Source organism: Microcaecilia unicolor, chromosome 4 (assembly GCF_901765095.1).
Source record: "Microcaecilia unicolor chromosome 4, aMicUni1.1, whole genome shotgun sequence".
Classification (NCBI taxonomy): Eukaryota; Metazoa; Chordata; class Amphibia; order Gymnophiona; family Siphonopidae; genus Microcaecilia; species Microcaecilia unicolor.
In genome coordinates, this window is record NC_044034.1 from 270800237 (window position 1) to 270812386 (window position 12150).

At 49.3% G+C, this 12150-nt stretch overlaps 1 protein-coding gene across 5 annotated transcripts in view; it reads left to right on the top strand.

Annotated features, from left to right (window-relative positions):
• Nucleotides 1-12150, top strand: part of CARS2 (cysteinyl-tRNA synthetase 2, mitochondrial) — a 263903-nt gene that overhangs the window by 118729 nt on the left and 133024 nt on the right. For all 5 annotated transcript variants that reach the window (XM_030201547.1, XM_030201546.1, XM_030201544.1 and 2 more), the window contains one exon: nt 3946-4051. In XM_030201547.1, the coding sequence (XP_030057407.1) occupies nt 3946-4051 (106 nt within the window). The remainder of the gene's footprint in view (nt 1-3945; nt 4052-12150) is intronic.

The following is a 12150-nucleotide window of genomic DNA, read 5'->3' on the forward strand; positions in this document are numbered from 1 at the left end:
TGTTGCATCCAGATCCGCTGCTCAAGGTATAGTGATGCGCAGACTCTCATGGCTGCGTGCCTCTGATCTGGACAATAGAGTCCAGCAGCGACTTGCGGATGTTCCTTGCCGGGGGGATAATATTTCTGGCGAGAAAGTCGAGCAGGTGGTCGAACAGCTCTACCAGCGGGAAACCGCCCTCGACAAACTCTCCCACCTTCAGCATCTACCTCTTCAGGTAGACGTTTTTTCAGGGGAAGGAAAAATGCTCCCTACACTTACAATAAGCGTAGGTACAGTCCACCTTCTCGACAGCCTTCTCAGGCTCAGCCCCAGCACACTCGTTCTTGTCAACAGCGTGCGCTTAGACAGGCCCCTGCAGCTCCCCAGCAAAAGCAAGGGACGGGCTTTTAACTGGCTCCAGTTGAGCATAGCTGCTATAAAAGTGTCTGTGCCGGTCGATCTGCCGGTCGGAGGGAGACTAAACATTTTTTACCAAAGGTGGCCTCTCATAACCTCCGATTGGTTGGTTCTTCAAATAGTCCGGCTAGGATACTCCCTCAATTTGATTTCCACACCTCCAAATTGCCCACCGGGAGCTCAGTCCTTCAGCTTCCAGCACAGGCAGGTACTTGCAGAGGAACTCTCTGCCCTTCTCAGCGCCAGTGCGGTTGAGCCCGTTCCACCAAGGCAAAAAGGGCTGGGATTCTATTCCAGGTACTTCCTTGTGCAAAAGACAACGGGGGGATGCGTCCCATCCTAGACCTAAGGGCCCTGAACAAATACCTGGTCCGAGAAAAGTTCAGAATGTTTTCCCTGGGCACCCTTCTTCCCATGATTCAGAAAAATGATTGGCTATGCTGTCTGGACTTAAAGGATGCTTATACACACATCCCGATACTTCCGGCTCACAGGAAGTATCTTCGATTTTGTCTGGGAACACAGCATTACCAGTATTGTGTGCTACCCTTTGGTCTTGCGTCTGTGCCCAGGGTCTTTATAAAATGCCTGGCAGTAGTTGCAGCATCCGCTATGCAGACTAGAAGTGCATGTGTTCCCTTATCTCAACGATTGGCTGGTGAAGAACACCTCGGAGGCAGGAGCTCTACAGTCCATGCAGAGGACTATTCAACTGCTGCAGCTTCTCGGGTTTGTTATAAATTACCCCAAGTCTCATCTTTTCCCTGTTCAAAGACTGGAATTTATTGGGGCTCTGCTGGATTCACAGACGGCTTGTGCCTATCTTCCCGAGGCGAGGGCAGACAATCTTCTGTCCCTAGTTTCGTTGGGCAGAGCGTCTCAGCAGATCACAGCTCGGCAGATGTTGAGACTTCTTAGCCACATGGCCTCCACAGTCCATGTGATGCCCATGGCCCGCCTTCACATGAAATCTGCTCAATGGACCCTAGCTTCCCAGTGGGATCAAGCTGCAGGGAATCTAGAGGATGCGATCCAGCTGTCCACCGAATTCCACAATTCCCTTCGGTGGTGGACAATTCGATCCAATTTGACCTTGGGACGTCCCTTCCAAATTCCTCAGCCTCTAAAAGTGCTGACAACGGATGCATCTCTCCTGGGGTGGGGAGCACATGTAGATGGGCTCCACACTCAAGGAGCTTGGTCCCTCCAGGAATCAAGTCTTCAGATCAATCTCCTGGAGTTGCGAGTGGTCTGGAACGCTCTAAAGGCTTTCAGAGATCGGCTATCCAATCAAATTATTCAGATTCAGACAGACAATCAGGTTGCCATGTAGTACATCAACAAGCAGGGGGGCACCGGATCTCACCCCCTGTGTCGGGAAGCTGTCCAGATGTGCCTTTGGGCTCGCCGTTTCGGAATGTATCTCCAAGCCACGTATCTGGCAGGCGTAAACAACAGTCTGGCCGACAGGTTGAGCAGGATCATGCAACCTCACGAGTGGTCGCTCAACTCGCACATAGTGCGCAAGATCTTCCAAGCATGGGGCACCCCCTTGGTGGATCTTATCGCCACTCAGATCAATCACATGGTCCCTCAGTTCTGTTCCAGACTTCAGGCCCACGACAAACTAGCGTCAGATGCTTTTCTCCTTCATTGGGGGAACAGCCTTCTGTATGCATATCCTCCCATACCTCTGGTGGGGAAGACTTTGCTGAAACTCAAGCAAGCTCGCGGAACCATGATTCTGATTGCTCCCTTTTGGCTGCGTCAGATTTGGATCCCTCTTCTTCTGGAGTTGTCCTCCGAAGAACCATGGAGATTGGAGTGTTTTCCAACCCTCATCACTCAGAAGGAGGGGGCACTTCTGCATCCCAACCTCCAGTCTCTGGCTCTCACGGCCTGGATGTTGAGGGCGTAGACTTCGCCTCCTTGGGTCTTTCTGAGGGTCTTTCTGAGGGTCTCCCGAGTCTTGCTTCCAGAAAAGATTCCACGAAGAGGTGTTACTCTTTAAAATGGAGGAGGTTTGCCATCTAGTGTGACAGCAAGGCCCTAGATCCTCGCTCTTGTCCTACACGGACCCTGCTTGAATACCTTCTACACTTATCAGAGTCTGGTCTCAAGACCAACTCTGTAAGAGTTCATCTTAGTGCAATTAGTGCTTTCCATTATCGTTTAGAGGGTAAACCTATCTCTGGACAACCCCTGTCAAACCTCCACCAGTGTCATGGGATCTCAACTTTGTTCTCACCCAGATGATGAAGCCTCCTTTTGAGCCACTGAATTCCTGCCATCTGAAGTATTTGACCTGGAAGGTCATTTTCTTGGTGGCTGTTACTTCAGCTCGTAGAGTCAGTGAGCTTCAAGCCTTGGTAGTGCATGCTCCTTACCTCAAGTTTCATCACAACAGAGTAGTCCTCCGCACTCACCCTAAGTTCTTGCCGAAGGTGGTGTCAGAGTTCCATCTGAACCAGTCAATTGTCTTGCCAACATTCTTTCCCCGTCCTCATACCCGCCCTGCTGAACGTCAGTTGCATACCTTGGACTGCAAGAGAGCATTGGCCTTCTATGTGGAGCGGACAAGCCCCTTCAGACAGTCCGCCCAAATGTTTGTTTCTTTTGATCCCAACAGAAGGGGAGTCGCTGTTGGGAAACGCACCATTTCCAATTGTCTAGCAGATTGCATTTCCTTCACTTATGCCCAAGCTGGGTTGACTCTTGAGGGTCATGTCACGGCTCATAGTGTTAGAGCCATGGCAGTGTCGGTGGCTCACTTGAAGTCAGCCACTAGAGAAGAGATTTGCAAGGCTGCGACGTGGTCATCAGTCCATACATTCACATCTCATTACTGCCTTCAGCAGGATTCCCGATTCCTTTTGTTGTTTTGAGTGAGCCTGGGGGCTAGGGATACCCCACATGTGAGAACAAGCAGCCTGCTTGTCCTCGGAGAAAGCGAAGATACTTACCTGTATCAGGTATTCTCCGAGGACAGCAGGCTGATTGTTCTCACCAACCCGCCCACCTCCCCTTTTGGAGTTGTTGTTGTTCTTTATTTGCTTTTTGATATAACTGAAGCGGGAATGGCTGCGCATGCGCGGTGCGAGTCCCTCGCGCTCCGGATGCTGTCACAAAGCTTTATGGATTTTTGCTGGGGAAAAATGCTCCGTTCCTGGGCTGCCGTGGACGCTGACCCACATATGAGAACAATCAGCCTGCTGTCCTTGGAGAATACCTGCTACAGGTAAGTATCTTTGCTTTTCCAAAGAGTTGGAACTTTTCTGGTTTTTGGAACCAGAAGTTTCCCAGATAAAAGCCCACTGGGAGATCAGGCTGGAAAAGGAAATGGTGAGATTTTTATGTGATAGTAAACTTGAATTTGTACTCAGTTTAGAGCATGTTTTGTTACTGGCATAATGCATAATGCAGAAATGTTAGAAACTAATTTCTCTCAATAGAAATATATGGATTTCTTTGATATTTTGTGAGTCGTTGGATATAAACATTTTTGAAAACAAATATGACAGCTAATTAGTATTTCTTTTGCTAAAGGTTATTCCTCCAACAATATATATGAGAGTGACTGAAAATATTCCCGGGATAATTTCCTTTATAGAGCAAATAATCACACATGGGCATGCATATGCAACATCAAAAGGTAAATCATTTTAAAACAGTATGTTGATGTGTGCAGTCTTCTGTCAGCATTAGCAGTAGCATACATTCTGCTCAGGTGGCTGGATAAAAGAAGGGGGCCCTCTGTTTCTGGATCTTGAGGTGTAATCTCCTTGTCCTCATTTATTTCTCACCCCTGTTTTCTGCCCTATCCTTTGTCCTTACAGTTTGTGTATGCACTGAGAGGCCAGTGCTCAAAGGTTCGTGTTAGTGTCCTTTTCTACCACAAAACTAGCGCAAAAAATTGCCGTACCATGCTCAAACCTAATGAGTATACAGATTACTGCCACATTAAAATTGCAGCAGTAATCTGTGGTTTAGCACAAAATATCAGCTTTCCTGTCTGTGCCTGAGGGATGATTGGGCTTAGGCACTGACAGAAGGGTTTACTTTTTTTTTTTTTTTTTTTTTTTTTAACACAAAGCATGCTGTAGCATGCAACAGGCCCTTACTCCCCCCCCAACCTACACTTCTTCCAGATGCCCCCCCCCCCACCAAAAGAAAAAAAAAACATATCCCTGATGTCTAGCAGCATCAATCCTGCCCCAATATCACTGACCCCATCTTGACCCAACCCCTTTCAAAAAAAAAAAAATAAGTGCCCTGGTGGTTGTGTCCCCCACCACTAGCCCACCTCCCTTATATGGGAGGTAGGCCCTGCCCAGAGCATCCTAGAATGCACCACCATTTTGAAGATGACAGCGCCTGGAGGCAGGAGTGAGTATACGTCACTCCTGACTTCTGTGAGGTATGGGGGTAAGGGGATGGGCTTCTACTAGACCACCAGGGCAATTTGTGACTGGGGGAGGGGAGGGGGCCTGGGGGAGGCCACTCGACCATCAGGGCATTTTTTATATTGGGAAAGGGGGTGGGAGATTGGGCTGATGCTCACATGGAGTCAGGTTTGGGGGGAGCATTAGAACACCAGGCATCTCTTTTTAAATTAGGCTAAGGAGAGATGGTCAACTTGGGGTGGGGAAATAGGAAGCAGTCCGGGAGAGGGTAGTCGGGTTGGAGGGAGAGAAGGGATGCCAATCAGGTTTTCAGAATACCCACAATGAATATGCATGACATTGATTTGTGTACACCTCCTTCACTGTATGTAAATCTTTTTCCGAGGACAAACAGGCCAGTTGTATTCTCACATCTTGGTGATGTCATCAGATTGGAGTCTGGTGCAGACGCTGACTAGCAAGATGATTGTAGAAATTTCTAGCAGTGTCCCACAGCACATGTGGTGGTGCTTTCCTGCCCGATGTATGAGCGCGGGTCCCTCAGTTTTCGTTTTGCCATGGAGCAGGGGAGGACATTTCATCGTGTTTTCAGTGTGTTTTTTCTGTTTTAGTAGTGCCTGCCTGTGGGGGTATTTTTGTCCTTTTTGCAGTTCATTTATTCTTCCTCTTCACTTTATTCTGTTACCTTTTTAATTTTTTTTTTTGTCTTTTTCAATTTGAATGTTGCCTAGTGTGCAGTGGTGGCCCAAAAAACAAACAGGATGCTAGGAATTATTAGGGAAGGGATGCAAAATAAGATCAAGAATATTATGCCTCTGTTTCGCTCCATGGTGCAACCTCATCTTGAGTATTGTGCTCATTTCTGGTCACCGTAAAAAATAGATAAAGTGAAATTAGAAAAGGTTCAAAGAAGAGCGACCAAAATGATAAAGGAGATGGAACTCCTCCTATATGAGGAAAGGCTAAAGAGGTTAGGCTTCTTCAGCTTGGAAAAGAGACGGCTGAGGGAGGGGGGGGGGGGATATGATTGTGGCCTATAAAATCCTGAGTGGAGTAGAATGGGGTAAAAGTGAATCGATTTTTCACTCTTTCAAAAGGTACAAAAACCAGAGGACACTCAATGAAATGACATGGAAATACTTTTAAAACAAATAGGAGGGAATATTTTTTCACTCAAAGAATAGTTAAGCTCCTGAACTCATTGTCGGAGGATGTTGTATCTGGGTTTAAAAAGGGTTTGGTTAAGTTCCTGGAGGAAACATCCATAGTCTGTTGTTTTTAAGCCTCTACATATCTGCCATTTGAAGTACCTGACCTGAAAGTCTTATTTTTGGTGGCAGTTACTTCAGCTTGTAGAGTTAATGAGTTCTAAGCCCTAGTGACTGAGCTACCTTACACTAATTTTTTTTTTAAATAATTGAGTGGTTCTGTGCACCCATCCAAAGTTCCTTCCTAAGGTTTGTCAAAGTTCCATCTTAACTAGTCAATAGTCCTTCCAACCTTTATCCCTGAACGTCTTTCCATAAAAGCGAAAGTACACTGCACACTTGGCCTTCTATCCTAAAAGGACTAAAGATCACTATGAGGCATATTTTCAAAGCACTTTGGGAGGCTAAGTTCCATAGGTTTCTATGGAACTTTGGGAGGCTAAGTGCTTTGAAAATATGCCTCAAAGTCCATTCTGCTTTTGTTTCTTTTGACCAAAATAGGATTGGGATGCCATTGTCAAACACACACTTACCAATTTGCTAGCAGACTATATTTCCTTCTCTTATGCTGGGCTGACTCTAGAGGATCCTTGGCATGGCTCATAATGCTAGAGCTATGGATGCATCGGTATCCTATTTGAGGTCAGCCTCCAAAGAAGAGATTTGCAGGGCTGCAGTATGGACTTCTGACCACAGGGTCAGTCCATGTCAAGTGGACCAGGGATCCCTATGCTGTCATGTCCAATTTTGACTAAACTTTGCATGGATGTTCTAGAAAGTCTCAAATGGTGCAGAATTTTGCAGTTGTGCAAATGTAGGCCACAGACAAAAACACAACACAACATTACAAATATACGAACTGATACAACAAAAATGCCAAGTTCATTAATATTTGAACAACAGTATGCAATGACTCGTACTTCAGCCACCTGGGCAACCTTTTGGTGCCAAATAAGAATATTATAATCTTTAAACTCTTATTATTAAATTTGTTTCTGAAAATTTAATGAAGTAGGCTGAAAAATCTATATGATATAATTTAAGACAAAGTTTGGATTAATGATTTTCACAATAAAAGGCTTCAGGTAGATTATATTTGGCCAACTGCTTGACTCCAAGGTTGTTGCCATAATTATAAGAAGAAATATTTCTTGTGTGCTTATAGATTGAGATATACTTGGTTAAAAACAGGCAAAAAGATTTTGCATAAAGTTCTTGCCATAATTTCAGGTGAAAATATTTCATTAGACCAGATTTCTTTTTTCTTTCTGGCATCATTGAAAAGAGGAATATTTTTACTGCCAGAACCTAATTTTTTTCACTCTGGGACCAAAGCAAGCATTAACATCTATGATGGGTTTGCGTACAGCATTTTTCACTGTGCAACATAATCATTGCCAAACAGAAGAAATATTGGATGCCAAATTTTTTATTCTGTTGGAAGCCTGTGGGATGAATTGGCTCAGTTGAACAATAATGCCAACCCATATGGAGCTGGATGCTAGTTATGGTCCCTTGAAGTTGATGTGAATGGAGCAAGCTGTTTGATGATGGTCACTGAAGATGCTCATAACAAAGAGTTCTGATTATACATACTCTAAATATGATGCCTAAATGTCTTATCTGCTTCTTTATAGTTTATCAGAATAAATATTTAACAATGTTATTGAGTGTACGCCACAGTGCCAATCAGTATTGTTCCATTGTTTTGATGTCATACCCTTTTCTCAGTACTTAGTGATGGATCTGCTACCCAGTACAAGAATTTTAAGAACTTCATAAACCTATAACACTATAAAAAGGAATAGAATTTCTTTGGCATCAACCATGGAAAATTACCATGTGATGGAATAGGTGGCACTACAAAACAGTTGGCTGTACATGCCTGTCTTCAACAGCTTACAGAAAACCAAATGTAGTACTCACACCATTCCATATCATCATGCTGATCAATCCATAGACTGGTGGGTTGTGTCCATCTACCAGCAGGTGGAGATAGAGAGCAAACTTTGCCTCCCTATATGTGGTCATGTGCTGCCGGAAACTCCTCAGTATGTTCTCTATCTCAGCAGGTGGTGGTCACACACAGCAGCAGCTCTGGCTAGGCCTCCAAGCCTAATTTTTAGGTTTTGTTGAGTGCCTGGGGTTGAGGGCTCTTCTTGAGCAAGTGCAAACCTGGTGGCGCCAGGTCCCTCCTTTTCCCCCCCCTCCCGCTGGCTCCGTTTAAAAAAAAAAAAAAAAAAAAAAATTTTGAACGTCCTTAAAGGCGTTTATTTCGACGTTTATTTAAACGTTTATTGCAGCTACTCACTGGGACACCAGGTCGTTACAGCTCGGAGCGGACAGCAGGTAATTTTTACCTTTTATAGCGGGCAGGGGGTTCCCCGATTGGTCTCCACGTGGCCCATGGCGTCGGAGGGCGAGGGCGCTAAGAGTCGCTCCCCGGATCGCGTGTGCGCTTCCAGAGGGGATGCGGGGGTCTTTAAGTCTGATTCGCCCTTGTTGGGTGACAGTTTCGTGGCCGATGAGTGTCCCGGTCCTTCCTCCGGTGTGGCGGTTTTTCCCGCCATAAACGCCCATCCCCCGCGGCTCGCCTCTGCCATATTGGTCGGCCACGCGGCTCGGACGGCTTCTTCTTGGGCCGCCCTTGAGGTGGGAGACATTGATGCCATGAACGCCCTTAATTTGGGCGACGGCACAGAAGCGGCTAAAGTTAAGCGCCGTTCTTCCCGCGCGGCTCCTTCGCGGAGTGTCGCGCCGGACGCCATCTTGGATGCGCAGCATGTCTCTCCCCCGCTCTTGCGAGCGCCGGTTGAGGGTGCGTCTAGGGCTGTAGCCCAGGCTGCGGAAGTGCGCACAGTCTGGGGGGTTTCTCCCCCGAGTTTGTTTTGCTGCTGCATCAGGCCTTCCTTATGCAAAACGCTGCCCCTGCTCCCTCGTCTGGTAAAGAGGTTGAGGCCCCCGGAGGTAAACGCCCTCGGGTTGATTCCCAGGCCTTGGAGGACTTTGTCTCCTCCGATGTAGATGAGGGCAGCGTATCTGAGTTCTCCCAACGGTCCTTTGCGGATTCCTTGGAGGAGACGGATCCCCGCTCGGATGGAGCGGATGACCCCTCTGCAGCGCGGCTCTTTAGCTCAGAGGATTTGCCCAACCTGTTAGTGCAGGCCATGGGCATTTTGAAGATTTCCTCTCTGGAGGACGTCTCTCCCTCAGCCCCTGTTGGCTCTGCCATTATGCTGGGGACGAAGCGCCCACCTAGAACCTTCCACGTGCATGATGCCATGCACACCTTAATTTCGGCTCAATGGGATGTCCCGGAAGCGAGCCTTAAAGTGGCTAGGGCTATGTCCCGCCTCTATCCTTTGCCTGAAAGTGAACGTGAGGCCTATCTGTGGCCTACCGTGGATTCTTTAATCACTGCGGTGACTAAGAAAACGGCGTTGCCGGTGGAAGGTGGCACGGCCCTAAAGGACGCCCAAGACAGAAGATTGGAGGCGGCCTTAAGGTCGTCCTTTGAGGCGGCTGCTTTAAGTTTGCAGGCCTCAGTTTGCGGCTCCTATGTGGCCAGGGCGTGCCTGACTTTGGTGCAGCGGGCTTCCCCCTCGGATCATTCCTTGAGGGCTGATTGGCCGGCCCTGGAATCGGGCTTGGCCTATTTGGCAGACTTGCTGTATGATGTCTTGAGGGCCTCAGCTAAAGGCGTGGCTCAGACAATCTCTGCGCGGCGGTGGCTTTGGCTGAAGCATTGGTCTGCTGACCACGCCTCTAAATCCCGCCTAGCGAAATTGCCTTTTAAAGGCAAGCTGCTCTTTGGGGTCGAGCTGGACAAAATCGTGACCGATCTCGGCACGTCTAAGGGCAAGAAGTTACCAGAGGTCAGGGCTCGGGCTAGTACTCGTCCCGGTACCTCCAGAGGACGGTTTCAGGAAGCCCGTCGGTACCGCCCGGGCAGGTCGGGCTCTTCTGCCTCCTCTTCCTTCAAGAGGAACTTCTCCCCCAAGCAGCATTCCTTTCGCAGAGACCGCCGTCCCGGAGGTGCTCCCTCCGGTCCTCCCCCAGGGTCTCGTACCCAATGACGGGGCCTTGGTCCACGCCCCAGTGCAGATTGGAGGACGGCTGTCCTCGTTTCTGGGCGAGTGGACCACAATAACTTCAGACACTTGGGTGCTGGAAGTCATCAAAGACGGCTACAAGCTAGAGTTCTGCCGACCCTTAAGAGACGGGTTTGTACTCTCTCCCTGCAAGTCTCCGGTCAAAGCTGTGGCAGTGCAGCAGACCTTGGACAATCTGATCCGCCTGGGTGCGGTCGTTCCGGTGCCAGAAAATCAGCTTGGCAAGGGACGTTACTCCATTTACTTTGTGGTACCAAAGAAAGGAGGTTCTGTACGGCCTATCCTCGACCTCAAAGGGGTCAATCGGGCCTTGAAAGTTCGGCACTTTCGCATGGAGACTCTCCGCTCTGTTATAGCGGCAGTGAAGGCAGGGGAGTACCTGGCATCCTTGGACATCAAGGAAGCGTACTTGCATATTCCCATCTGGCCTCCCCATCAACGCTTTCTGCGTTTTGCAGTCCTGGGCCGACACTTCCAGTTCAGAGCCCTCCCGTTCGGGTTGGCTACTGCTCCGCGGACCTTCTCCAAAGTCATGGTGGTCATCGCGGCCTACCTGAGGAAGGAAGGAGTACAAGTCCATCCTTATCTGGACGACTGGTTGATCTGAGCCCCCTCTTATGCAGAGTGCGGCAAAGCTGTGAACCGGGTGGTTGCTCTTTTGAGCTCCCTGGGGTGGATCATCAACTGGGATTAAAGCCAGCTGCGCCCGACTCAGTCCCTGGAGTATCTGGGAGTTCGATTCGACACCCAAGTGGGCAGAGTGTTCCTGCCAGACAATCGGATTGTCAAACTTCAGGCTCAGGTGGACCAGTTCCTAGTAGCCTCTCCTCTTCGGGCTTGGGACTATGTGCAGCTGTTGGGCTCTATGACGGCCACGATGGAAGTAGTGCCCTGGGCCAGGGCTCATATGAGACCACTACAACACTCTCTGCTGCAGCGCTGGACTCCGATGTCGGAGGATTATGCTGTGCGCCTTCCCTTGGACCCAGCAGTGCGCAAGGCGCTGAGCTGGTGGATGCAGACAGACAAGTTGTCTGCGGGAATGTCTCTGGTGACCCCGGAGTGGATTGTTGTCACGACGGACGCCTCTTTGTCGGGCTGGGGAGCCCACTGCTTGGGAAGGACAGCGCAGGGGCTCTGGTCTCCTGCAGAGGCAAAGTGGTCTATCAACCTCCTGGAACTCAGAGCCATTCGGTTGGCGCTTTTGGAGTTCATCCCGGTACTGGCGTTGAAGCCAGTACGGGTCCTGTCGGACAATGCCACGGCTTTGGCCTATGTGAACCGCCAGGGAGGTACCAAGAGCGCCCCTCTAGCCAAGGAGGCTATGAGTCTATGCCAGTGCGCGGAAGCGATCCTGGAACAGCTGTCAGCTGCCCACATTGCCGGAGTCATGAATGTCAAGGCGGACTTTCTCAGTCGCCATACCTTGGAGCCCGGAGAGTGGCAGCTATCTGCTCAGGCGTTCTTGGACATCACGAAGCGCTGGGGCCAGCCGAGCCTAGATCTGATGGCGTCATCGGCCAATTGCCAAGTGCCGCGCTTTTTCAGCAGAGGACGGGACCCTCGATCCCTGGGAGTAGATGCTCTTCTCCAACAGTGGCCGACACAAGAGCTTCTCTATGTGTTCCCGCCCTGGCCCATGCTGGGCAGGGTGCTAGACCGGGTGGCAAAGCATCCAGGCCGGATAATCCTGGTGGGTCCGGATTGGCCCAGACGTCCCTGGTATGCGGACTTGATCAGGCCCTCAGTCGACGATCCTCTGCGGCTGCCAGTGGAGCAGGGCCTGTTGCATCAGGGTCCCATGGTGATGGAGGATCCCTTCCCCTTTGGTCTTACGGCCTGGCTATTGAGCGGCAGCGTCTGAGGAAGAAGGGCTTCTCAGACAAGGTCATCGCCACTATGCTGAGAGCGAGGAAGCGCTCTACTTCTACTGCTTACGCCAGGGTTTGGCGTACCTTTGCAGCGTGGTGTGAAGCAGGCTCATTTTCTCCATTCACTGCTCCAATTTCTTCAGTGTTGGCATTCCTG